Source organism: Spinacia oleracea, unplaced genomic scaffold (assembly GCF_020520425.1).
Source record: "Spinacia oleracea cultivar Varoflay unplaced genomic scaffold, BTI_SOV_V1 SOVchr0_005, whole genome shotgun sequence".
Lineage (NCBI taxonomy): Eukaryota > Viridiplantae > Streptophyta > Magnoliopsida > Caryophyllales > Amaranthaceae > Spinacia > Spinacia oleracea.
Window position 1 is genome coordinate 123,978 of NW_026614333.1, and position 25,702 is coordinate 149,679.

Here is a 25,702-nt window from a genome sequence, read left to right on the forward strand (position 1 = left end):
GGGACATATGATCAATAGAGGGACATATTGGCATACCATCATATCAGAACTGAATACAGGGACATATTGGCATACCATCGTATCAACATTTGCATACATGGACATATAGTATCATCATTTGCATACAATCATAAACCAAAATAGGGTCATATCAGCATGAATGAAAACAGAGCATTTTCCAATATATAAACCCTCCAAACTCCACATGATACAACAAAGCCTCCTTCATCAACAACAACAAATCCAACCCTGCCAGCAAGAGATCACACTTGCTGGCCTACAATTTCAACAGCTGACCATGTTTACTACATTGCTAATTAAAATTAAAAGAGGGGACAGACTTATCTAATCATGATCATCTTGATCATCTGCAACAGTCGTGTCTTTATTCTTTGAATAAGGGAACGCTGATGATTCTTGCCCAGAGGACACAGCAGAATTGCCATCCTCATTCTCACACTCACCAACGTAATATAGTTCCCACGAGTCAGACCGAGTGGGTTCCTTGCACGCAATAGGGGACATAAAATACGGGTCATTAGCATCATAAAAAAAACAGAGTCTTTAAAATTACAATGTTTTTTTAACCAACCAATTCATGATTTATGCAACCAAAAGATCCACGATTTCATGACATGCAACTCAACAAAAACCCACATGCAAATGAATAAAAATCATTTACATCAACACATTCCACTGAAACCCATTATAACATCAAAAAACGAGATAAATTCAAAAAATCCCCAAAATAATCAGGCAAATTCAGATCCACGATTTTATGACATGCAACTCAACAAAAACCCACATGCAAATGAATAAAAATAATTTTCATCAACACATTCAACTCAAACCCATTATAACATCAAAAAACGAGATAAATTCAAAAAAACCCCAACTAATTCAGGCAAATTCAGATCCACTTTTTATGACATGCAACTCAAAAAAAACCCACATGCAAATGAATTCAAATCATTTTCATCAACACATTAAACTGAAACCCAATATAACATCAAAATACGAGATAAATTCAAAAAATCCCCAAATAAATCAGGCAAATTCAGATCCACTTTTTTATGACATGCAACTCAATAAAAACCCACATGCAAATGAATAAAAATCATTTTCATCAACACATTCAACTCAAACCCATTACAACATCAAAAAACGAGATAAATTCAAAAAATCCCCAAATAATTCAGGCAAATTCAGATCCACTTTTTATGACATGCAACTCAAAAAAAACCCACATGCAAATGAATTCAAATCATTTTCATCAACACATTAAACTGAAACCCAATATAACATCAAAATACGAGATAAATTCAAAAATTCCCCAAATAAATCAGGCAAATTCAGAACCCCCATTTTTTGACATGCAACTCAACAAAAACCCTAATTTTTCAGATCTTAACCATAAATACAAACAAACACAAGAATTTATACCTCATCTTTGTCATCTTCTCCAAAAAAGCGCAGATCTGCTGCCGTGGGCAACCGATCGTCGTATTTCGATTCGACCTCTTCACCAGGCTCTACCTCCCACTTCTCGAACCACGCCTTTAGATAGTTACGAGTGCTCGTATTCTCCTTCTGGGCCATCATTCTATTATGCAAAAACTCCGCCGAATATGAGTGCTCGCCGTTGGGGCACTTACAGTTGGGACCCCAGTCACAATTTGGATCTGAGATTTGTTGGCCAGAAGTACCCAACAAATAAGAGGCCAAACTTTTTGAAGTCGAAGACCCCATACAGATCGGAACAATAAAAAACCCTAGAAATCTCCGACGAAAACCCGCAAAAAAATTTGGAACAAATCAACTCGCAACGACAAAAAGGGACGATTATAGGGGACAAATTTATAGGGGATCTGATCGGATCAATATTTGGATCAAAGTTTTTGAAGATTTTCACTCGGAAGCTCTTCACATCCGAGAGAGAGGAGGAGAAAATGAGAGAACAGAGGCGGAGATTATTAGGGTTTTCTGAAGAACAGAGGAGAGAGAGAGAGAACAGAGGAGGTTTCTTAAGAGAGAGAGACGGAAAATGAGAGATGAGGAGGTTGAATGAGGGGAGAGAGAGAGAGACAACGACGTTTAAAAAGGGAGGGGTGGGTGGGTTTTTTCGGAAAGATAAATAATTAAATAAGGTGTGGTGATGATTTTGAGGGTTGAATTTGAAAAGATTCTAAGGTATTTGGTGTAATTATGTGGAAATATAAGGGTATTTTGGTCAAATTTTATGTCCAAAAATAGAAACAGGAACATCAAAAAGAAACAACGTAAATAGAAACAGGAACATCAAAAAGAAACGGAGGGAGTACAATATTAGTTTGGAAATAATATTTTTGCTGAGAAACAAATAGTTGCACATGATTTAAAATTTATCTATTTATAAGAAAATAGATTTCTCGTCTGTTACGCAATACGGAAATATGGTTTTCAAATGTTTGGTCAAACAAACAAACCCCAATTAGAACTACTCGTTTCATCGATCTTTGTTATTGACTCTAATTCAATATTAAAATATTTCTATATTCTCTTTTAATACTACCGTCAACTCTATATTATTTCTATAAACCATTTTTTTTTTTTTACATAAAACGGAGACAATATTATTAATTTAGGACTTCAGTCCATAAGAAAGTTTGTTACAAAAGGGGCACATCCAAAAACTGACCACCCAAATATTCACAATACAAACTTTGTTATCCACTAAAGCACGCAAAAGATAAGGTTTTGTCTCCGATAATCCCCAGTTGAGTCTTGACAAACCGCAAAATATAATATGATTATCCAAGCTGGAGATTGGCCACCTGCAGTGACTTTCACTCCTCCATAGAGGAGGTTGCAGCCTCCTTCGATCCATCTGCTGTGTTAGAGCCCGAAGCATTTGCAGAACCAGTAGTCATTGAGATTGTAGCAGGAATAGTACCAAACATGATTTGAGTAGTAGTAGGAGTATCAACAGTTGCATTAGAAGGACCAGCATCAACATCAATCACCTGTGATTGTTCTCCCTGACTTGCAAAAGTGCGCACCAGACCCTGAAGATCTCCATGATACGCAATTCTAGCAAAGGGAGGTACATCAGCATAAACCTTGTGACCAACAGCCATTGAAACAGAGTAAGCAGCCAAAGAGTGAGCAACCAAGTTCCTTGAACGTGGAATATGATGCATAGTAAGAGAGGTGAAACGTTGCATCAGACTAGCCACATCATTCAAAATTGGAGATAATTCATGATGATAGTTTTTATCCATAGTGTTAAGCATCTTCATGAGGGACAAAGCATCAGTCTCCAGCTCCAACTTATCCACCTTGTAGTCAATTGCCATTATTAAACCTTCTCTGATTGCATACAGTTCAGCCGCTAGTGGAGTTGAAACATTAAATTTGCTGGAGAAGCCCATAAACCAAGTTCCAGAAGATCTTCTAAAGACTCCTCCACCTCCAGCAATGTTGTTGGCTGACCAAGTTCCATCAGTGTTAAGCTTTAAATACCCAGAACTTGGCACAATCCAAACATGTTTAGCATGTGCCAGCAGCCTCATTGTTGTTTTTCCTTTATCCTGCAAAATAGATGAAGTAGAAATCCAATCCACATAGAAATTATTATACACTGAGAATGGTTTTATCATCTTATGCTCAAAAACTGCTCTATTCCGAGCTCTCCAAATGTGCCATATGCCTACAACAAAAACCACCTTCCAACTCATATCCTGAGCAAGATTTAAACATAGCCAATCATTCCAATCAGCCCCAAAAAATTCCACCAAACTGAGAGTAGTAGGGAATTTCATGCGTTGAAAAATATAATTCCAGAAAATACCAGATTCCCAACAATCCCTAAAAAGGTGTAAATGGGATTCAAATTTAGTCTGACATCTACAACAAATAGGCGAAATAAAATCCAGGATATGAGATAACTTTTGAGCCACGGGTAGAATGCCATGACAGCAATTCCACAACAGCATCTTATATTTAAAAGGAGTTTTAATTTTCCAAAGATTTTTCCAACTAAAACCAGAATGAGAAGCATTGGAAGAAGGGGATGCAGATAGTTGAAGGGAGTAAGCTGATTTAACAGTAAAGGATCCAGAATCTGAGTAAATCCACCTAATAAAGTCATCATGAGTATCATTCATAGATAAGGGAGTAGCAAGTATCAAGTCACACAAATCAGTAGGAATAATATGACGAACATCATCAAGATACCATCTACCATTTCTAATAATATGACTAACAAACCAGTGGGCCTTAGATTCCGGAATATCTTTATCAATTAATTTATAAATCGGACCCGACCCAACCCAATGATGGTACCATAACGAAGTGGATCTACCATTACCTATTCCTATAATTAGACCTTTTTGAAGGAGGGCCCTACCCTGAAGGATATCTCGCCAAATACTTACGTAGTACCAACCTTTTTGACTGTACGGGTCATTCATACAATTCTCCTATAAACCATTACTATTAGGTATTAGGAAACTCATTTCATGATTCCAAGTTGAAGATTAAGGAGTTTTATGCCTCTGTTTACTACTTTTCTATATTCTTCTTCTCTTGAATGCTCGCTACTCTATAAATGATAGTTAACAACGTATAATGATTTTAAAACGAGTTTAAAGAGAGAACAACCATCTTTTCGTGGAGAAACAAATAGTTACACATAATTTAAGTTTTATCTTTAACATTTAAGAAAACAAGAGTGTCTATATATTTACCATATAAATAATAGATAACTATGTATAATGACATAATTAGGGTTTAAATACAAAACAACCAGATTTGAAATCCATGCAGTAAGATGTTCTTTACTAGAAGAAACTTTAATCCATTTCATTGTTATTAAGCTTGTGTTTCTTTATTCAAACTCATGTAATATGTGTTTCGACCTTTCTTTTGAAATCTATTTATAACATGCAATACGAGGAGCCAAATCTATTCTATACTAATATTCAATTTATCGAATTTAATGTGAAGTTCGCGTCATATATTAGCATTTTATCACAATTGTTACATGCTCAAGTGTTGGCATTGATCTTACTATTCCTCTATAGTATAACATCATTCCAATACTTGTGAGTCACAAGTAGTTGCACATAATTTATGTTTTATCTTTAATTTTAAAGAAAACAAGAGTGTCTATTTACTCTATAAATGATAGATAACTACGTATAATGAAATAAATAGGGTTTATACACATAACAACTAGATTTGAATTCCATGCAGTAAGATGTACTTTACTAGAAAAAACTTTAATACATTTCATTGTTGTTAAGTTTATGTTTCTATTATTCAAAGTCATGTGCTTTTTTGTGTTTCGACCTGTCTTTTCTTAATCCATTTATATAACATGAAATGCGAGGAGCCAAATCAATTCTATACTAATATTAACTTTATCGAATTAAACGGATAGTTCGCCTCATATATTAGTATTATATCACAATTGTTACAAGCTCGTAGGTTGGTATTTTTCTTACTATTTCTTACTATCATTCCAATAATGGTATGGCAAACATCTTTTCGTAGAGAAACAAGTAGTTGCACATAATTTAAGTTTTATCTCGAATATTTAAGAAAACAAGTGTGTCTATTTACTCTATAAATGATAGATAACTTCGTGATTTTAAAACGGGTTTAAAGAAATAACAACCATCTTTGAATTCCATGCAGTAAGTTGTTTTTAAACGAAGAAAATTCAATCCATCTCATTGTTATTAAGCGCGTGTTTCTACTATTCAAACTCATGTGATTTGTTGTGTTTCGACCTTTCTTTTGAAATCCATTTATAACATGAAATACAAGGAGCCAAATCTATTCTATACTAATATTCACTTTATCTAATTTAATGCAAAATCGCCTCATATATTAGCATTTGTAACAAGCTCGTAGGTTGGTATTGTTCTTACTATTCCTTTATAGTACAACATCATTTTAAATGTGGTATGGCAAACATCTTTTCGTGGCGAAACAAGTAGTTGCACATAATTGAAGTTTTATCTTTAATATTTAAGAAAATAATAGTGTCTATTTACACTATAAATGATAGAGATCTATGTATAATGAAATAAATAGGGTTTAAATACAAAACTACCAGATTTCAAATCTATTTAGTAAGATGTTCTTTACTAGAAGAAACTTTAATCTATTTCATTGTTATTAAGTTTGTGTTTTTTTTATTCAAACTCACATGATTTGTTGTGTTTCGACCTTTCTTTTCTTAATCCATTTATATAACATGAAATACAGGAGCCAAATCAATTCTATACTAATATTCACTTTATCGAATTAAACGGAAAGTTCGCGTCATATATTAGTATTATATCACAATTGTTACAAGTTCGTATGTTGGTATTTTCCTTACTATTCCTTTATAGTATAACATCATTCCAATATCATCATTCCAATATTTTACATCATTCCAATACTAGTATGAAAAGAATCCTTTCGTGGAGAATTAAGTAGTTATTTAGCTTAATAATATCTATTATTCAAAATTATATGTATATAATAACAAGAATATGGATGAAATATTTTACAACAATGTTTTTGTGCTTTCCAATAAGTTATTTTTAACTGAAAAAATTGAATATAATATTATTTAGCTTTTGTATCTATTATTCAAACTCATGATTTTTAAAGTTTAGACCGTTTTTGTGGAATCTATGCATTTAAAATGATACAATTCTTTATAAAAAAGTACCATTTAAAATAGTTGTCTCTCGCGAGTTTTTTTTTTTTTTTTTTTTAACTTTAAGGTCTTTTTTTGCAAATATTTTTTTAAAAGGTTGTTTTCTCGCAAAAATAAAGGGTTATAAAACATTTTTTTTTGGAAAATTTACTTAATTTTATCCTGTTGGTTAAAACATATATATTACTCTATGAATAAAATGAATGATCACATTAATAATAGTCTAGTGAGTTGTTGTTTACCTGAGGAAACTTGAATCAATTTTATATACATGCAATTCTATACTGAGTATATGTTTCATTACACTTTATATACCTACATTCTCTTCTATGTAGAGTCATTATCTCCCAACTTTTGAGCTATCATGAGTTCTTCAAACCACTAATCCTAAATCAGCCTGAATCTCTAATTAATACTCCGAATATGGCTTCATTATCATCTACTAACACCCGCCTCAGCCTACCGCCTTATTGGTCCTCTGAAATCAACAGTAGTGGCCTCCGTGAAGTCTTGTTTAGTACAAGAGTAGGATCCCTAATGAAGCCAGTTTGACATAAATGCTCACCACCAGGAGGACCAGGCTTTCTTCCTTCTTTTAGAGCCTTCCTTATATCAGCAGCTTTCCATACTCTTCTGCTTTTGCTCAAGCTGTTTAGCAAGAAAATAATTTAAATAGTGCAGCAAAAAAGCTAATTGTAATCTTTACATAGTGGTGAAGAGTCTGAAGACCTATTAAATTGAATTCCCGCAGGAAAGGACTTTCAGATGAAAGAACAGTGATATAAGCATATAACAAATTAAGAAACTTACATCAGGTGCAATTACTCCAAATTGACTCAGAATCTTAAAGAATATCTACCCGCCAAAATTTCCGGAGCAACATAAGCTGGAGTTCCGACCACACCAGACAGGCTTTAACCTGAAGGAAGGCATCAGAAAGTAAATAACTATATATAGCATATCATTTTCTCTTCTTTGTATCCCTATCTAGCCCCCTCCCCTCTCTTAGTGTGTGTGTGTGTGTGTGAGAGTGCGTGCAAAACTCTTTAGAGTAGGGACCTTCCTCAGTAGGGCGATTAGAAAAAAATGGTTGAGGTGGAGAATATCAGCACAGTAACGAAAACAGTATGGGAACAACAAATAACTGACAAATATCACCAAAAGCATACAACGACAGAGGAAAACAATCTAGACTTTTCACCTCTTCGAGGTACAGCAACATGGAATTGTGTGAAAGCTCATCCAAGTATCCAACTGTTGTGTACCCATCATGACCTTGAACTTGATATTCAAAAGCACAAGTCATGCCAGCTGAAAGTGATGCTAAATTATGATGTACCCTGCACATACATACTATTCATAACTATAAAATTATTCAATTGTGCTAAAGAAGACTTAACATGAAACACTGTCAAAAGAAGCGTCAAGCATAATAAATTTACAAACCCACATACCATTAACAATCCTAACTGCGAGGCCAAAATCTGCAAGCTTCAAGTCCCCTTAATATGTTTAGTCTATAGAACAGTAATTAATGACATTTCTAATTAATCAAAACCCACAAAGACTTCATTCCCGTACATCATAAGCTTGCGACAAAAATGTTCTCAATTCAGACAGATCCCTTTAATATCGTGAGTTTTTAAAAGGTATAACGATTCACAAAATCTCCAAACTTAAAGGTATTTGCAGGATTACGGAAAACCTAAGACCTCAGCTCTTTTTTCCTGAAGGCATCACATTGCCTATTAGACAGTAGAAATTCAAAGTAGGGAAGCCCTTATGTAATAAAATTTGAACCCGCACACATTGACACATATGACAAGGGATTTTTGTAACTGCATGTCTATGACAAATTATAAGTCTTTAGGCCTAATATGGAGTAAAACAAGGCTTTCAGTTGAAACGAAATGTCTAAGTAACATAACATGCAAGTCTAACATCAAGCGGATATCTTAATGATGAGGCAATCATATAGCAAGTAAAGCTATCAAAATTAAACTGAGAAGCAAGAGCCGAGGTAGGCTCCTCTCCAGTACACTTTAGTATGTGAAAGGAAGGAGAAGAGACAGGGAAGATGGGCCAACTGTCTTCCTCTTCCCTTTCACAGTCTACCAGAGCACTAAAGCCTCTAATCATTCAATCCTCAGATGTAACCTTTTGATTGTACAAAGACTACAAACAGCTAAAAATAAGGGTCTGAAAATCACTGAGCACAAGTAAACTTCCCAAACACAGGAAAACAAATTATGACAGATATAGCATGTCAAATTATTCACTACAATCAAACCCTTTTCTTTAGTTCTCAACCCCAGATAAACCAATTGTTAATTTCACTTTCTGCATATTCTAAACCAGAAATATGCATTACCCATATGATAAAATCTGAAAATAAAAGAATTCCATTTAAAAAGTAAGGCTTAGAATAATAGAAGCTAGAAAAAGAGTTAAAGAGGGAGAGAGAGAGTGGGGCTTACTGAGCCAACTGCTCTGCAATAAACCATGGAAGATAGCTCCCTGAAAGATGAATAAACCGGAAGCTTATCGGAATGCTTAATTCTCCGAAAACCCAATTGAGAAGAAGGGCAAGAAATTAGGGTACCGCCATTGATTCCGGTAAAGGGGAGAAAGACATTGATAAGGTTGTGCGCCATGAGTGCCAATCCCATTTTGCTTCAAAGTTCCCAACTGCCGATTTGCTCACCAAAATACCCATATATTATTAACATTAAGTAAAAGGTCAAATCCTTAACTAAGATTTACAAATTTTAAAATCCATTGGTGCGTTCATCCGCCTCCAGGAGGTCAGGTATTGGTGAGTGATTTGTAAATGTTTGCAGGATTATGGAAAACCATAAGACCTCAATCTCTTTTTTCCTGAAGGCATGACAGAGGCAATTGAAGTAACACTACCAAGGAGATCTAAACATAGCTACTCTTATTCGTGAAAGAGAAGTCATCCTAGACTATTAATAGACAAACATGGATTGTACTTACATGCTAAACTCTCAGCATCATCATCAATTTCAGCACCATAGGGCTTTTGATCATTTCTACTAAAGACCACTTGTCCATGCTTTTCGAAGAGAATTAGAGATCATCAAACATATCATCAGTGTCTTCGTTTACATTCTGCAAAAATATATCCCATTCATCATGCTCAAAAACAACTCTCACTAATGGGTAAAGTCAGCAGCTTTTTAAGCACAAGTTCCAACACAAAACAAGAAAACAAGAGAAACAGTGAAATTAGAGCTACCTAATTTCCAAATTTCGACATTGCCTATTAGACGGTAGAAATTCAAAATAGGGAAGCCTGTAGGTAACCAAGCAAGAAACGACGGAGAAAACACAATACCATTGAACACGATACCTTAAACACAAACACTAACCAAGCTTGCCAGTATATGTATTTGATCAATGACAACCCTCCAATTCACGGAGTTTCACAATATCTAACAAAATTGAATCCATACACTTCAAGAAAACCTTTTAAATTCGACTTAAGATCAAAGGAAACACAGAATTCATTGTCAATTACGATTGTGAGATCATAATACCTTTGAACTGAGATTAATTGACAATTACATTCAATTGAATCCATATTCTTCATTCAATTGAGAGTAAATTACATACCTCTATATAGAATAGTACTCCAAACCGCCTCCAATAAGATCTTCGATACCAGAAAATTAGGGTTGATGTTCTTCCCCAATTTATGCCTCGAAAATCCAAATAAGAATTAAGCCCATTTTGAAGTTATTTCATTGATTGTCGGAATCATAATAGAGAATCGGTTGATGGAGCGCGGGAACTTGAGCTGGGTACGAAGGTTTTGGAACAATGGAGTTTTTTTGAGATTGAAGAACACGGTGAAGAACTGAAGAAAAGGAGGGAGATTGGAGAAAGGAAGGGGAAAATCACGTCGTATTGATGTTGTATTCATTTTGTATTCCTAATGATATACGTATTCTATTTGCCATGTCTTGCATAGCCAACTCACTCTTTCTCTTACCTAGTCATATACTATTGCCTGGTAAGAAACTAATTTATTTTTATTTTTTAATAAAATATTATTATTATATGCTATATTGGGTACTGTAGCCCCGAGAAAACCCCGAATTTCCTTTTCATTCGTTGGTGGTTGCATCTCTAGAATTGCTTTGATTTTGGAAGGATCAGCCTCGATGCCCCGAGAGCTGATAACATATCCGAGCAACTTGCCTGACGTTACCCCGAATGCGCACTTTTGAGGATTGAGTCTCATGTTGTATTGCCTGAGCCTGTTGAAAAACTTTCGAAGTACTGAGGTATGCTCGTGTCGCTCTTTGGACTTGACATATACCTCAATTTCCCTGTAAATCATATCGCTCATGATGGTTGTGGCTGTCCATTGATAGGTAGCCCCTGCGTTCTTTAGTCCGAACGGCATAACTGTGTAGCAATATGTACCCCACTGAGTGATGAAGGTTGTCTTCTCCATATCCTCCTCTGCCATGGGAATCTGATTGTAGCCTGCATACCCGTCCACAAAAGAGAGTAAGGCATGATTTGCGGTGTTGTCGACCAAGATGTCGATGTGAGGCAATGGAAAACCGTCTTTAGGGCTGGCCCTGTTCAGATCTCTGTAGTCCACACACATTCGTACTTTTCCGTCTTTCTTTGGGACTGGGACGACGTTTGCGATCCATTCTGGATACTTTGCTTCTCGAATAAACCTGGCCTCTAGCTGCTTAGAGACCTCTTCTTGAATTTTGAGGGAAACGTCCGGTTTCTTGCGACGGAGTTTCTGCTTGATGGGCTTTGAACCTGGAATGAGGGGAATTGTATGCTGACCGATGTTTGGATCAACCCGTGGCATATCATGATAGGACCATGCGAAGACGTCTATGTACTCTGCAAGTAGCTTGATAAGATCATCCCGCTCTGCTTGAGAAAGAGTTAGACCAATCTGAACTAGTTTTGAATCACCGTTGTTAGAGAGGTTAATTTTTTCTGTTTCCTCAATTATGGGCATCCTGTTTTCATGATTTTCAATAGCTTTTAGAATTTCAAGGTCAGTTTCTTGTGAAGCAAGGTTGTTTGGATTAGGATTGTGTTTTGAATTAGAACTCGAAGAGTAAGCAGAAATTGAAGTCTTATTGAAATCAGCAATCATTACATCGACTGTTTTGACTTGAAGCTCGGCCTTTAGAGGCTCTCTATTGATGCAAGACTCTAGTCCTAGACTCTTAGACTCGTTGCTAGACTCGAAAATTGAAAGACAAACTCTGGACTTGAACAAAGACACTAATCTTAAAGATAGTTCTCGGGGTATTCCCAAACATCCACGCCATCGTCATAGTCATCATAGGCGGGGCTACATGCACAGATCTTCAAGACTTGATCCTAGACTTGGTCCCACGTGCTGTAGGGAAATGCAGCGAAGCAGCCTTTGCATGAAGTATTGAGCCCTAAGAGAAACATTCTCACCATTTTGCCCTCTGGCAGCTCAGGCTTGATTGTACGGGCGGAGATTGCCCACCTGTAGTTGTATTCTTGGATGCACTCATCTTTTTCCTGGCGTACAACCCGCTTTTGTTTGATGGAAGTGTCACGGAAGCTCGAACCTTTGAGGGTGAGGCAGGCAGGGCCGTCCAATATTCCTCGAACCAAGGCTCTCCGTATAGTAGATCGAAGTTGGCAGGCACATCGATGACTAGGAATTCAGCACTGTTGTAGTAGGTGTCGAAGGAAAAGACCAAATCGAGGACTCCCAGGACTTTGTATGTGACACCTTGGAGTTTGAGCACTTGGAAGTAGATGGCAGAAGCTTGGAACCATCAGCTCGTAACCTGCTTTGTATATTGTAGAGATTAAGTTGCATGGAAATTCCTCTCCTTCATCTTCATAGTCATAGGAGATGGCTTGGACCGAGGGAATTTCTTTGGCTCCAGGAGGTAAGGGCAAGGTCTTATTGTCGACCATATTCTGGATCAAATCCTTGAGCTTGAAGCAGTCTTCGATGTCATGGCCCTTACCTTGATGGTATTTGCAATGGGCTGCAGGATCCCAGCTCTTGGATCTTTTGTCGACTGGAGGGTCGGGTGTAGGGCCAAGTGGTGTGATGACCTGCTTTTCGACCAGCCGATCGAATGCCTCACTGTAAGACATTTCGAGGTTTGTAGAGACCCTTTGTGGTCTGCCTTGAAAGTTGCGCTGATTGGTGTTGATCTTGAAATTGTTCGGCTTTGGACCTTGAGGAGCCTCTAGGGCGTTGACCTCGTGGACCTTGTGTGTTGCTTCAGCTTTCTTACCCTTCCACTTTTCAGCTTGTGGAGCCGGGACTGTTGGTGCTTTCATCAGGTCGTCCTCTATATCGACCCCAATGTCATAGGTTCTCTTGAAGCTTTCCAAGCCTAGGTACTTCATGTGAGTATTGCATTTCGGAAGAAGTCCAGCAATGAAGATCTTGACCAGTTCTCTCTCGGAGGGTCGGGTCACCATTTGGGATGCCATTTCTCTCCACCGGTTGAGGTAATTAGTGAAGCCTTCCTGAGGTCCTTGCCTGAGAACCTTTATCTCCCTTAGAGTAGTTTTAAAGTTGAATATTGGGCTGATACTGCTCCATGAATGCTCGAGCGACCGCTTCCCATGTACTGGTTTGATGTTCTTTGAGTGAGTAATACCACTTCTGGCAGATAGGTTCTAGGGACATAGGGAATACCACAGGGTATAGCTCGAGTTCGACCCCCTTAATGGCCATTGTAGCTCTGAAGTTCTTGAGGTGATACTTAGGATTGTCAGTCGACTTGAATTTTGGAATGTCATTGGCGGAGAATTTGTCTGGAAGATTCGCCTTCCCCTTGAGATTGTCCTCCATTGAGGTGTCAAAATAGTTCTCTTGATTGGTGACCTTATTGACCAGACTCTCGATCTTCTTGGTTAAGTCATCGGTGGGTGCGGCCTGTTCCACAATACCCAATCGGTTGCTTATGCTCTCCACATTGGTGTTGAGGCTGGCGGCAGCTTCTATGAGTTAGGTGAGTTGGTCGGGGGCAGACATTTGGACTAATTCTTGAAAGGGACTGGAAGTTTGATTTCTAGGAGATGAACTGGCTGCTCGTTCGATGCCGGCTATGAGTGAGGCTAGGGCTGATGGAGTTCTTTTCAACATTTCTCCTCTTCGGCGAACCCACATGATCCTTGGACTCCTAGTTAGGACACACCATATGATTTAGAATTTTTAGAACTTGGACTTCCCGACACATGATATGATATGCATGCAATGAATGAGACCTAGACTTGACTCTAAGTGCCACTCCGAAGATTCGGGACTTTGGATTTTGTACTTGTATTCGGGGTTTGCAACCCGTTGGAAGTGTTTGAGAGGAGCCTTCATTCTTTTGTGGAAGTTGACTCCTTGTGCTAGGACTTGGAATATCGAAAAAGAATATTTCGACCTATTGGAATTTGAACTATTTTAGGGGAATTTCAACCCATCGAGTTTGGAAATTGGACTTGTATTAGGAGATTGAATTTTGTATTATTTCAAGGGAATTTCAACCCGTCAATATTTTAGGGGGATTTCAACCCATTGGATTTGGAATATTTCAAGGGAATTTCAACCCGATTGAAAGGGAATTGATTTTGTATTATTTCAAGGGAATTTCAATTTCAACCCATTGGATTTGGAATATTTCAAGGGAATTTCAACCCGCTAGATCTCGAAATATTTTAGGGGAGTTTCAACCCGTTGGATTTTGAAGTATTTTAGGGGAGTTTCAACTGGTGGATTTTGAAGTATTTTAGGGGAGTTTCAACCAAATTGGACAATTTGGAACTTGTATTATTTCAGGGGATTTTCAACCCGTTGGAAGTATTTGGAAATGGGGTTTGTATTGTTTCAGGGGATTTTCAACCCGTTGGAAGTATTTGGAATTTCGTTCTTGGGAGCAATGGAAAGCAAGATTATTTTTGTAGATTGAAGATGAGCTTTGAAATTTGCATTAGATTCAAAGTTTGAACCTTGAAATGGAAAAGACGCACTATATGAGGCCTTGTGTTTTGAAAATTCCGGCATTATGCCGCCACGGAATTGAAGCATTTGATTTGGAACTTTGACTTTTGAAAAAAGAAAAGGATTTGAATGGGAATTTGAAGGTTAAAAGTCCGGCATTATGCCGCCGTGGACTTGAAATTTTAAATCGTTTGAAAATGAAATTGAAATAGAAAATTTAGCATTACGCCATCATGGATTTGAAATTGGAAGCTTCGAATATAGGACTTGAGATTGAATTTAGAACTTCGAACTTGAGGTTTGAAATACGGAATGGAAAAGTCGGCATTACGACGGCATGAATTTGGAACTTGACACTTTGAGATAGGACTTGGAGTTTTGAAAGATTGAATTGAAAAATCGGCATTACGCCGGTCATGAGTTTGGACATTTGAATTTGAGGTTTCGATATTGAAATTGGTGATTTGAGTTTGAGGTTTGAAGAATGTTTGAAGTAGAAAGTCCGGCATGACGCCGTTTGGACTTGGGTTTAAAATTTGAGATTTGAATTGGAAGATCCGGCATTATGTCGTCGTTGGCTTTGGACTTGGACTTGAAGTTTGAAATTTGAATTGGAAAATCCGGCATCATGTCGCCGTTGGATTTGAATTTTGAAATTGAAACTCGAAATTTGGATTAGAAAATCCGGCATTATGACGCCGTTGGATTGAATTTGAATTTAAAACATGGAAATTGGACTAGAAAATCCAGCATTATGACGCCGTTGGATTGAATTTGAATTTGAAACTTGGAATTTGGACTAGAAAATTCGGCATTATGACGCGGTTGGATTTGATTTGAAGTTGAAACTTGGAATTTGGACTAGAAAATCCGGCATTATGACGCCGTTGGATTTGAATTTGAAATTTGGCATTTGTGCGTGAGGCGTGTTTGAGGGTTTTGAATCAAATGGAGTGGCACTCCTAAAAGACCTTGAATCGGCGATTTTAGATGCATGGGTTTGAATGATGCTCCTAGGGGTTTGGTTTCCTAGTTGGAGGCTAATGGGTTTTGGCAAGCTAGAACTCGAGGTTAGTCATTCACGCGTGCAAAGACGCCCGCACAATGCACAAGTAGCACGTTGCCACACTAGTCATGAATATGAATGCGACATGAAAAGTTCTCAACCTAAGGTCGGTCTAAGTTCTGTATGATGCAAGTGGTCGGCTTTGGGTGTCAAAAGGTACTTGACTAAGAGACGGATCCGGCGACAACTTGCACATCCGTCTAAGGGACGTGTGTGTCGGCAGACGGCCTCCATACTTGATATCGGGAATGTCAAGTAAATGCCAAGTTTCTGTAGGCGCGGAAATGGTCACACACTTTGGTCGGGAACCGTATGGAGAGTCACCATTTCGTTGCCCCCGGGGCTAGCCCGAATGTAGAACACATCCGTTTGGGCAAGGTAGAAATTCGTTTTGCACAAATATGGTTTTCGAAAAATGCATGAAATGCCTAGAAATTGAAAATTGAAATCGTACTTGAATGTTGTATTTGAAAAGCTCGTTTTTCGACATTCGTTCTCGACTTTTGGGAGCGTCCTTCAAGATTCAAAAATAGACTAACTCCCAACACGAAAATTTGAGCAAAAGTGGGCAACAGGCCACTGTGAGCCACTGTCCTGGATGCAGGCAGCGGCGTTTGGCGCAGGTGGCTGCGCCTAGCTCCATTGCTGGCATCCAGTACTTAAGCAAATCAGTGGCTTGCTGCTCGAAATCTGCTCGTATTTTCGAAATTGAAATTAGAAAATTCCCCAGTGGAGTCGCCAGAATTGTAGGGGGTATTTTTGCTCGAATTGCTTTTTTTCCCTACAAGGGTCAGTTTTTAGAAACCTTTGAATTTTCGGATCTTGAAGGAGTCGCCACCAAACATTATTTTAGGGTCCCGTTTGGAAAGACCAAGAGTGACTCGATTTGGATAAGGCTTTGAATCTTCGAAACGGATGGGTGAGATCCGGGCACGGGAACGAGATGCTTATTCCGCGAGTTTTAGAAACTATTCAAGTACGTGGCACAACATTTTCGAAAAATACCCTAGTTTAGACTATGTGGGTTTGAATTTAGAGCAAATTGAATTTCTATTTTGTATTGTGGTCACTTTGCTTTAAAGTTAATTTAAGGGAACCTAAGATCGGTTTGTCCAAGAAATTATCTTTGTTAAGCGTGATGTAACCTTGCATTTTGTTGTATTTAGCATGTGCGGTGATGAAAGCAATAAAGCAAATAAAGCAACATCACAATAGTAAATAAGTGCGGAATTAGTAAATACAAGACCCCCTAGAGATGGACTAGGGAGTAGGTCCACATTGCCTAGAAGGACTAGGCAAGTAAAGTTGCATAATTGAAAGTAAAGTGCGGAATTGAAAGGTGCATAATTGAAATTGCAATATTGAAATTTGAACTTGGGCACATGAAATCCGAACGCCAAACAGCTACTTAAAAATAAGTGCGTTCGACACGAATTCAAAGCCAAAAATCTCAACTTGGGAGAAGTTGCTCACCCCAAAGTATCCTAGATTTTCCATATGGAACTTGAACTTGAAAGCTTGAAATATTGAACTTGAAATACTTGAACTTGAACTTGAAATATTGAACTTGAACTTGAAATATTGAAATTAAGAGACTTGAATCTCAAAGATCGGGCCTTTTAATGTTGAAAAGGTTAGATCTTTGATGTGCTCTTACTTTGAAAGAACCCTGGTTTAGGGAAGTAGTCATGAGCAACCCTAAACATTGTTGGATTTTGAAATTTGAAAACTTGAACTTGTATATTGAAAAATGGAGTCTTGAATCTCAAAGACTAAACCTTTAAAAGTTAGAAAGGCATCATCTTTGATTACTCCATGTTTGAAAATGATTCTAGTTCAAAGAAGTGATTACAAACAACTTTGAACATCCTTGAATCTTGAAAGTTTGCATTTTTGTATTTTGAAAAGTTTGGATTTTGAAGAAATGTATGATTGTTGCAAGTGACATTTTTAAGAGTAAAAATGCCAACTTACTAATCGTTTTGAAATAGAAAATCAAAGCAACATTGAATAGATTAGGGTTGGGACTCGGAATTACCTAGTTAGGTTTAGGCAAGCTTTCCGATTAGAACTCCCAATTGCTTAAAGCTTGAAGATTGTATGGTGTTTTTGGAGGATTTTGTATTGATGTTTGTATTGAATTTTGAGGTGCAATTTTTGTATTACGACGTTGTATGTCGATTTTCGCCTCCCTAAACTACTCAGAATTAGGGGTATTTATAGGGGAGTTTGCTGCTAAACGCCAGCCATTGCCAGCGCTGTGTGCAGCTGGCAGCGCCCAGCGCTGGTGATGTGGCGTGGATGCTGCCGAAAAGGACGGAAAGATGTCGTCCTTGCTTTTGGATTGTATTGATGTACCATTGTACGACCAGTACGACCTTGGCACGTAGTGATTGCTTGGGGATTAAGGCTTAGCTTTCGTCTAAAAACAAGCCGTTTCGGGTTTTTGAATTCGGTTTTACGGGATGAGGCCCGGCTTGCTCGGTTTTGTGGGTCGGCGCCCGAATTTGACGTGCCTTATATGATTTTGAGTGGGAAAGGCCTTGTAAAACCAATGGGATAGTCCATTGGGTGAGATTGTACTTGGATTTTGAACTTGATTTTGAAATTTGTATTTTATACCGAGTTCCGGAAGGGGAACGGCCTCGGAGATTGGATTTTGGCTCTTGGATTTTGGACATGCTTCTAGCAATTGGAATTTCCGCACGGAGTTGCTCCAACTACCTAACAAGGATAATGGTATCGTCATCATCCCAATGAGGAGACACAAATTAGGTGTCTACAGTGAGCCAACACTTCGAGTTATGCTGTACGATGAAAATGCCAACTGCGAGATAATGAAAGCTGCCTTGGACTTTTCACCTGAAGTAAGAGGCAACGCCGCCCTAAGGCAAGAGATATACAAGCTCCGCATGTCCACAAAATACAACAAAAGAGTCTCGAGGCGAGTCTTGAAAGCGGGGGACTTCGATCTCCGAAAAATGGAAGTTGTGGGACGAGCTAACGAGCAAGGAAAACTGACCCCTACTTGGGAAGGCCCATATGAGATATACGATGAGGTACGAGACGCAACATATCGCATTCAGGACATGCAGGGTCATCCAATTCTTCGGACATGGAACGCGGACAATCTGAAAAATTACTATTTCTAAAAAGATTATAGCATCAAGTTATCATAGTTTATTCCAATTCAAGCCTATATGGCCCCAGTAGAGTAGTTTCTTTGTACTTGGATAATTCGCCTTGCAAAAATTATAAATAAAATTACTCTACCTTACTACCTTTGCTCGACATTTTTATTCTTTTAACGGAAAGCCTAATTGTTTAACGGCCTAAGAAGTGGCCTAGATTAGCATACGTCCATAACAAGACTAATTGATTGAAGCCTAAGAAGTGTTAGGTTATGATACATATGACAATTCATAAATCATGCGGAAAAACCATAAAGCCAGGAAAGCATATTATTTACACATAATCATTTAGCAAAGTTTAGATGCATACACTTTGTTGCGTGCCTTACCTAGCTGCGCCCGAACCGAACAAGAACAAGTCTTTAGGACTCCAAATGTCGTCCCTCCGTAGATAGTCCACAGCACATCCGGATCCGCCTTAAGTTTGACCAACTAGGATCGCCCTTAAGGTACTTAGAATTTTCGGCTATTGTAGGCAATTATGTGACTGAATTTTTGCTCTCAAAAATCACTTTGAATACTTGAATACTTTAATTGTCTCTATAAATTATGACCCTAGGCACCTATTTATAGAGGTATGGAAAAGGAACTGGAATCCTATTAGGATACGAATTAATTAAACACGAATCCTAATAGAATTCTTATTTTAATTAATTATTCCTTTTAGGTTTAGGAATTTAATCATATGTCAAAACCTGATAGCTTTAGGATTCGTATAGCACACAAACACACACACACACGCACAGCAGCCCACGAGGGGCGCATGCGCGCGCGCGCAGCCCGCTAGCTCGCAGCCCATTGCCACGAGGCCCACACGCTGCCGCAGCCTTGGCGCGCGCTGGGCCTGCCTTGCGGTGGGCCTGGCGCAGCCTTGGCTGGTGCGTTGTGGCGCGCTGGCTTGCTGCGCGATGGCCCCGGCTTCGTGCTGGGCCTTCGTCTGGCAGGCCTCGTCCGATGCTAATTCGTACGATACGCTTCCGATTAATTTTCCGATTCCGATAATATTTCCGATTCTGACAATATTTCCGTTTTCGGCAATATTTCCGATTCCGGCAATATTTCCATTTCCGATAATATTTTCCGATACGTACCATGTTTCCGTTTCCGGCAACATCTACGACTTGGATAATATTTATATTTCCGATACGATCCATATTTCCGTTTCCGGCAATATCATCGTTTCCGGAGTATTCATTTCTTGCCTGTGACGATCTCAGCTCCCACTGAAACCAAGATCCGTCGATTCCGAATATCCATAGATGGAGTATTTAATGCCATTAAATACTTGATCCGTTTACGCACTATTTGTGTGACCCTACGGGTTCAGTCAAGAGTAAGCTGTGGATTAATATCATTAATTCCACTTGAACTGAAGCGGCCTCTAGCTAGGCATTCAGCTCACTTGATCTCACTGAATTATTAACTTGTTAATTAATACTGAACCGCACTTATTAGACTTAACATAGAATGCATACTTGGACCAAGGGCATTATTTCCTTCAGTCTCCCACTTGTCCTTAGGGACAAGTGTGCATTTCCTAATTCCTTTGTCGCTCGATGCTTGCTCTTGAACATAAGGTAAGAGTTGTCATCCTTATTATGTCCAGAGGTGTTTCTCGGTTTCAGAGTTCAACTGATCAAATAAACAGATAATCATAGCCTATGATTCATCCGAGCACGGCCATGCATTTCACAGTTTCTAGCTCTCCGAGTGGCCTTGTACAACTTTTAAGCATCTCATCCCGATTTATGGGAGGACAATCCCAATCTTGCGATCTTGAGATTAGACTTCGTTTGATAGGTGATTACCTGAGCGTTGCCTTTATAGCCTCCTTTTACGGTGCGACGGTTGGTCAACGTCAAAGCAACCAGTTCTCAAACAAGTAATCTCAAATCACTCAGGTATTGAGGATTTAGTGTCTAATAATTTTAATGAAATTTACTTATGACAGATTTTCATCTCTTACAGTAAAGTTTCATAGGTCTTATCCGATACTAGTCTTCCCAAAGTAAGTATCTATGCAAATGATTATGACATTGCCATGTCCACATAGTTCAAGAAACAGAACTACTAGTCATCTTGCATTCTAGTCGTCTAACGTTTTCTATGCGTCCAATTTTATAGAAAACTCCGACCAGGGACCATTTTCAACTTTTGACATTCAAGTTCACTTGATAGAAATTTCTTAGTCACAGGACTGGTCCTGACAGTCTATCTTGAATATATCGTCAAATTGAAGGGACTCATCATTTAATACTAAACCAAGATTAAATGGAATATGAAAATACATTTCATATATGATAAATGTTCCACCCCATTGTTTAAGAACCATGGGCCTCAAAACCCATCATTAAAACAATTCATGGAATTCAAAGCTATGCTTGATTTCCAGTGCTACAATGTGAGTGTTGCTTCTCACTTGTTGCATAGGTTTAGTTATCATGCTTTGCCAATCTTAATATCCTTTTCATCGAATGTTCTTCGAGATAGATGATAAGATCTTTTGAGTATGTTTATTTTGTGATCTATTCTTTCTTGCTACAATAGTGGTTCTACGCATTTTGCAATGAAGAACCATTAAGTCAGCAGACATATGATCTCACCCAAGTTCATTGAAGAACTCTTTAACATAAACAACCCTGTTTTATTGCTTCTTAGGCAATAAGTTCTTTCACTTCAACTGTATAGGTTGCTAGTGATGCTTTGTTTGGATTTACTTATCCAAGCAGTTCACAGATATGTGGAAGACTTTCCATCTGTATCTTAGAACATAGAAATTAATATTTAATTTCCCACGCAACAACTCATGGTCTCCAATCCATGTTGCTATTTCAAAACACGATGCTCTATAGCTCGTCCTTGCCAATGGTTAACTCCAAAGGGATCTTTCTTGATCCTTTGCCAGTGTTTCTGCGTGTAGCATCAATATTTAGCATATCTTTATTTCCTTGAATCAAGAACTATTCCTATGTACCTTTTCAAGTACCATAAGTATTCTTGATCTCAATCTAGTTGATCTTCACTTAGATCAATAGAGATTGGTATATGTTCGTCATGCCTAAAGTCATACGATACGTTTTTGGCGATCCTCATATTATATCATTCATGATAAATTCTTTTGCAGAATAATTCCCAATTGAATTCTATTCATGTAACTTTAGCTCATCTAGTTTCAGTAGATACTAAATCCAGCTAAATTCTTTGACATATAATATAGGTTAAGAATCTCACTTAGATCCTTTGATGTTTTAACTTAGTAAATGCTTATACATAGTTCAAACATTCTTTTACTTAGATTTATTCACATGGGTTGAATATCTCCAATGGAGTATTTCGTGTTTGATTTAGTAAATGCCATTACTTAAACCAAAACAATATTATAAGATCTTTGTAAATAGATCTTAGTACCCAGTATGTACTAAGTTTCGCCTTGGTCCATCATTGATGAATAATCTCAAATCTAAGTATTTAGCATTTGAATGTTATTTCACAATAGAGAGATATGTGTGTGATACACATAGGACCAATTAAGTTTTATGTACTCCCACTAAACTTCTTATACATCTATAAGAATCATGTATATTTTATGAAACTAAAATACTTATTAGCTTCATTAAAATATAATTCCAATTCCCAATTGCTTGCTTAAATCTGTACTTAGATTTTATAAGCTAGCTTTCTCTTTCAAGCATTTATTTGGATCCATAAATCCTATGACATACCATGTACATAGTTTATTCCAACATTTGATTGAGGAATACGTTTTGTCATCCAATTGTCATATGTACCAATATGCAATCATTGCTTGAATTATAGACTTGAGCATTATGATTATGCATGAGGTTTCAACACAATCCACGCCGTGAATTTGCTTGTAACCTTTAGCAACTAATCTAGCTTTGTGTGTGAACACAATTTCATGTTTGATGGTTTTTATCCTTAAAACAAACTTGCAACCAATAGGTGTGAAACTATTCTTGCAAATCAACAAAATTTCAATTTTGTCATCAAAACATTGGTTATGTTTTATGGCCTTTAACCATCTAAAACATTTGAGTCTATATATGGCCTCTAACCATTTTAGGGAATCTGGGTTTCGTCATAGCTTTCTTACAGGTCACAAACTCATTAATAGTTTGACTGCAAGTTGTAGGTTTCTTCACTATTAATAGAAGAATCTCATAGTTTCATTGACATGAACTCTATGCCTACTTGGGTATCAAACAATAGAATATCAACAGGCACTTTGAGAGTCCTTTGAATATTCTGTTCTCCTTGAAGCACTTGTAAAGTCTTCTAAGAGATGTCTATTCTTTAAAGCCACTTCTAAAGTCCTTAAAGAATACGTGTTCGGATTTTCTAAAGAACTTCGAAAATCCTCCGGAATGTCCGTCTATGTTTGTTGTTCGCCTCGAAGACTTTCGAGGTCTATTTTCTCCCACTTGTCATTTTGGAAACGAATCTCCAAAAGCACATCATTTCGAGCAAACAAACATTATGTTCTCAAAAATTCGTGGTAGAAACAATACCCTTGTGTCTCATTTGAATAAATCACAATGAAACATATATCTATACTTGGGGCCTTAGTTTGTTGAACAACAAACACTAAGCTCCCACTGAGTTTAGGAACTCTTTAGATATATTATGAAAAGATATTTTGAAATTACTTTTCAATAGCTTTGACGAATTTGGTTTAGTTTGGTGGTAGTTGAGCATTTTGTTTTAGAAATTATAGGAAAAGTCTTTATGATTCATCATTGATCGAATCAAGTACTAATTGACTTCGATTATTCCAACTAAGATATGCCATATCTTATGGACCTAGATTGTGAAATTACAACACACAATCATTGATGATCATATTTGGTCTCAAGTAATCATCAACAAGATCTAACCTAGATCTTTATGATTTCTTGCCAAGTGGATTTTATACTTCTGAATCTTTGAACTAGCCAAACAGATTCAACTTATATCACATTTGAGTAAATAAACCTATATTCACTCAAATGTGAAATAATAAAGTCATAAAATCTTTCTTTAGCTTTGAACTCTATTGTCTAGGCGTTCTAACAATAGTTCATATCTTTTGTTACTTTCAACAAGTAAGACTAGTTGTCTTAAATTGATCAAGAAATCAATCAACTTTCAAAAGTCCATCAAAATAGAGCTTTTGAATGTTAACTTGTTGATATGGTCTAAGCAACAATGCCAAAGATTAGTGGAACTCAAATCAAGGGGTTGATTTGAACCTAGTAAGGTTCTTTTTGTTTAAAGAGTTGTTTGTTTTAATCAAGCATATTGACTCAAACCGTAAATGACCATTTCATTCAAATAAACAAACAAACATTGTTTTTATTCTTCTGAATGTGAGTCTTTCTGTGTTTGAAAACAGAAATTTAGGTATGCTGATTATGGAACAAAATAGCCATTAAGTTCCAGCCTTTGAAAGGACTTAAAACAAACTAGATGACCCTACAACTAATGTAGCATTGCCATGCTTCATTTCCCACTTGTAGGTCATTAGTGTATCCTAGCTTCCATTATTTGAGTTATTACCGAAGTAAGAACCTCAAGCGGTATATGATACCAAGGAAGTTTGATTGCTAGGTCACTTCTCTTTAAACATAAACTTATAGGTAGAAACGGAATCGTAAATTCCTTTCATTTGTTCCTCGTTTTCCTATTTCTTGTACCCTTTCTTATAGTCTTAAGAATTGAATTCTTTAGTGTTGACTTTTATACTTTGTTAGACATGTCCAATGTCACCCCAACAAGGTTCTTACCATTTTATTTATGTTGAATATTTTGCTTCAACTAGATGATCTTACCAGAAGCTTCTAAAGTTCTCTAAGCTTCGATCTATTCGAATGTCTAGGGACTAGACTCATTCGAGAAATAAATGGACAAAGATATTAGGTTGTTAACCATTGGTAAGGCTGAGCGTTTAAACTCAATGCTTTATGATCTCAAAACTACATTGTATTTTGAATTCACAAGCACCAATCGGTTTGCCATTCGACTTTGATACTCGAAAACAACCATAAAAGTCGCTAAAAGAAACGTACATTTTAAATCTCTCATTTTCTCTCATTTCCGTGAATCGTTCTTGAATTCACTACCAATCGAGGAAATTTACTGTTACCTTTCTAAAAGGATTTACCGCAGTGCAAGATATTTAATTATAAACAATAATTAAAACACTCATTGAAGCATGCAAAGTCTAAACATTTATCATGAATAATAACTTGAAAATGAAAGCAATCATGCAATTTAAACAAGTCATTAGCATTTTATTCGAATTATGTGTTCCGGCAGGTCTGAATAAAATGATTCCAAGATCCTAAAATCATTGAAGAATTAAGCACAGTTTGTCAACTTAATTCTAAAACATCTTAGGTAAGCAAAAACCTTTTGCTAATAGTCTAGAAACTATTCTTGGTTGATAGGCACGTCTAAGAACTTATTAGGTAAACCTATCGATTTTGCCACGACATAAAAGGACTCCTTACTTATATCGTTGAGTTTCACCAAAACTAAGATGTACTCACAATTATTTGTGTACCTTGCCCCTTTAGGACCAATAAGTAACACCTCGCTGAGCGAAAACTATTACTAGATTGATGTAAAGGATATCCAAGCAAGTGTATATTTTGGCATGGCACCTTTTAACTCAATTTTTAAGTTTGGAACTTAAGGCTCTTACTATGTTGGTTAGATATTAAGTGAACTAAAATCCTTAATCATGCAAC

General features: G+C 37.3%; 1 protein-coding gene across 4 annotated transcripts; it reads right to left on the reverse strand.

Annotated features, from left to right (window-relative positions):
* Positions 1-6,888: 6,888 nt before the first annotated feature.
* LOC110781625 (uncharacterized) lies at positions 6,889-10,669 on the reverse strand. Of its 4 annotated transcripts, none has more exons than XR_008925150.1 (7): positions 10,334-10,665; positions 9,695-9,829; positions 9,300-9,385; positions 9,175-9,214; positions 7,899-8,050; positions 7,508-7,616; positions 6,889-7,345 (listed from the first exon to the last, which is right to left on the reverse strand). XR_008925150.1 is itself a non-coding variant. In XM_056834049.1 (7 exons), the coding sequence occupies exons 3-6, from the start codon at positions 9,364-9,366 to the stop codon at positions 7,542-7,544; spliced, it is 321 nt and encodes a 106-aa protein (XP_056690027.1). In that variant the 5' UTR covers positions 9,367-9,385; positions 9,695-9,829; positions 10,334-10,662; the 3' UTR covers positions 6,889-7,345; positions 7,508-7,541. The 4 variants fall into 4 exon arrangements, 2 of the variants coding, with proteins under 2 accessions (XP_056690027.1, XP_056690026.1); XM_056834049.1 differs by having other exon boundaries at positions 7,899-8,037; positions 10,334-10,662; XR_008925149.1 differs by having other exon boundaries at positions 9,175-9,385; positions 10,334-10,666.
* Positions 10,670-25,702: the final 15,033 nt, after the last annotated feature.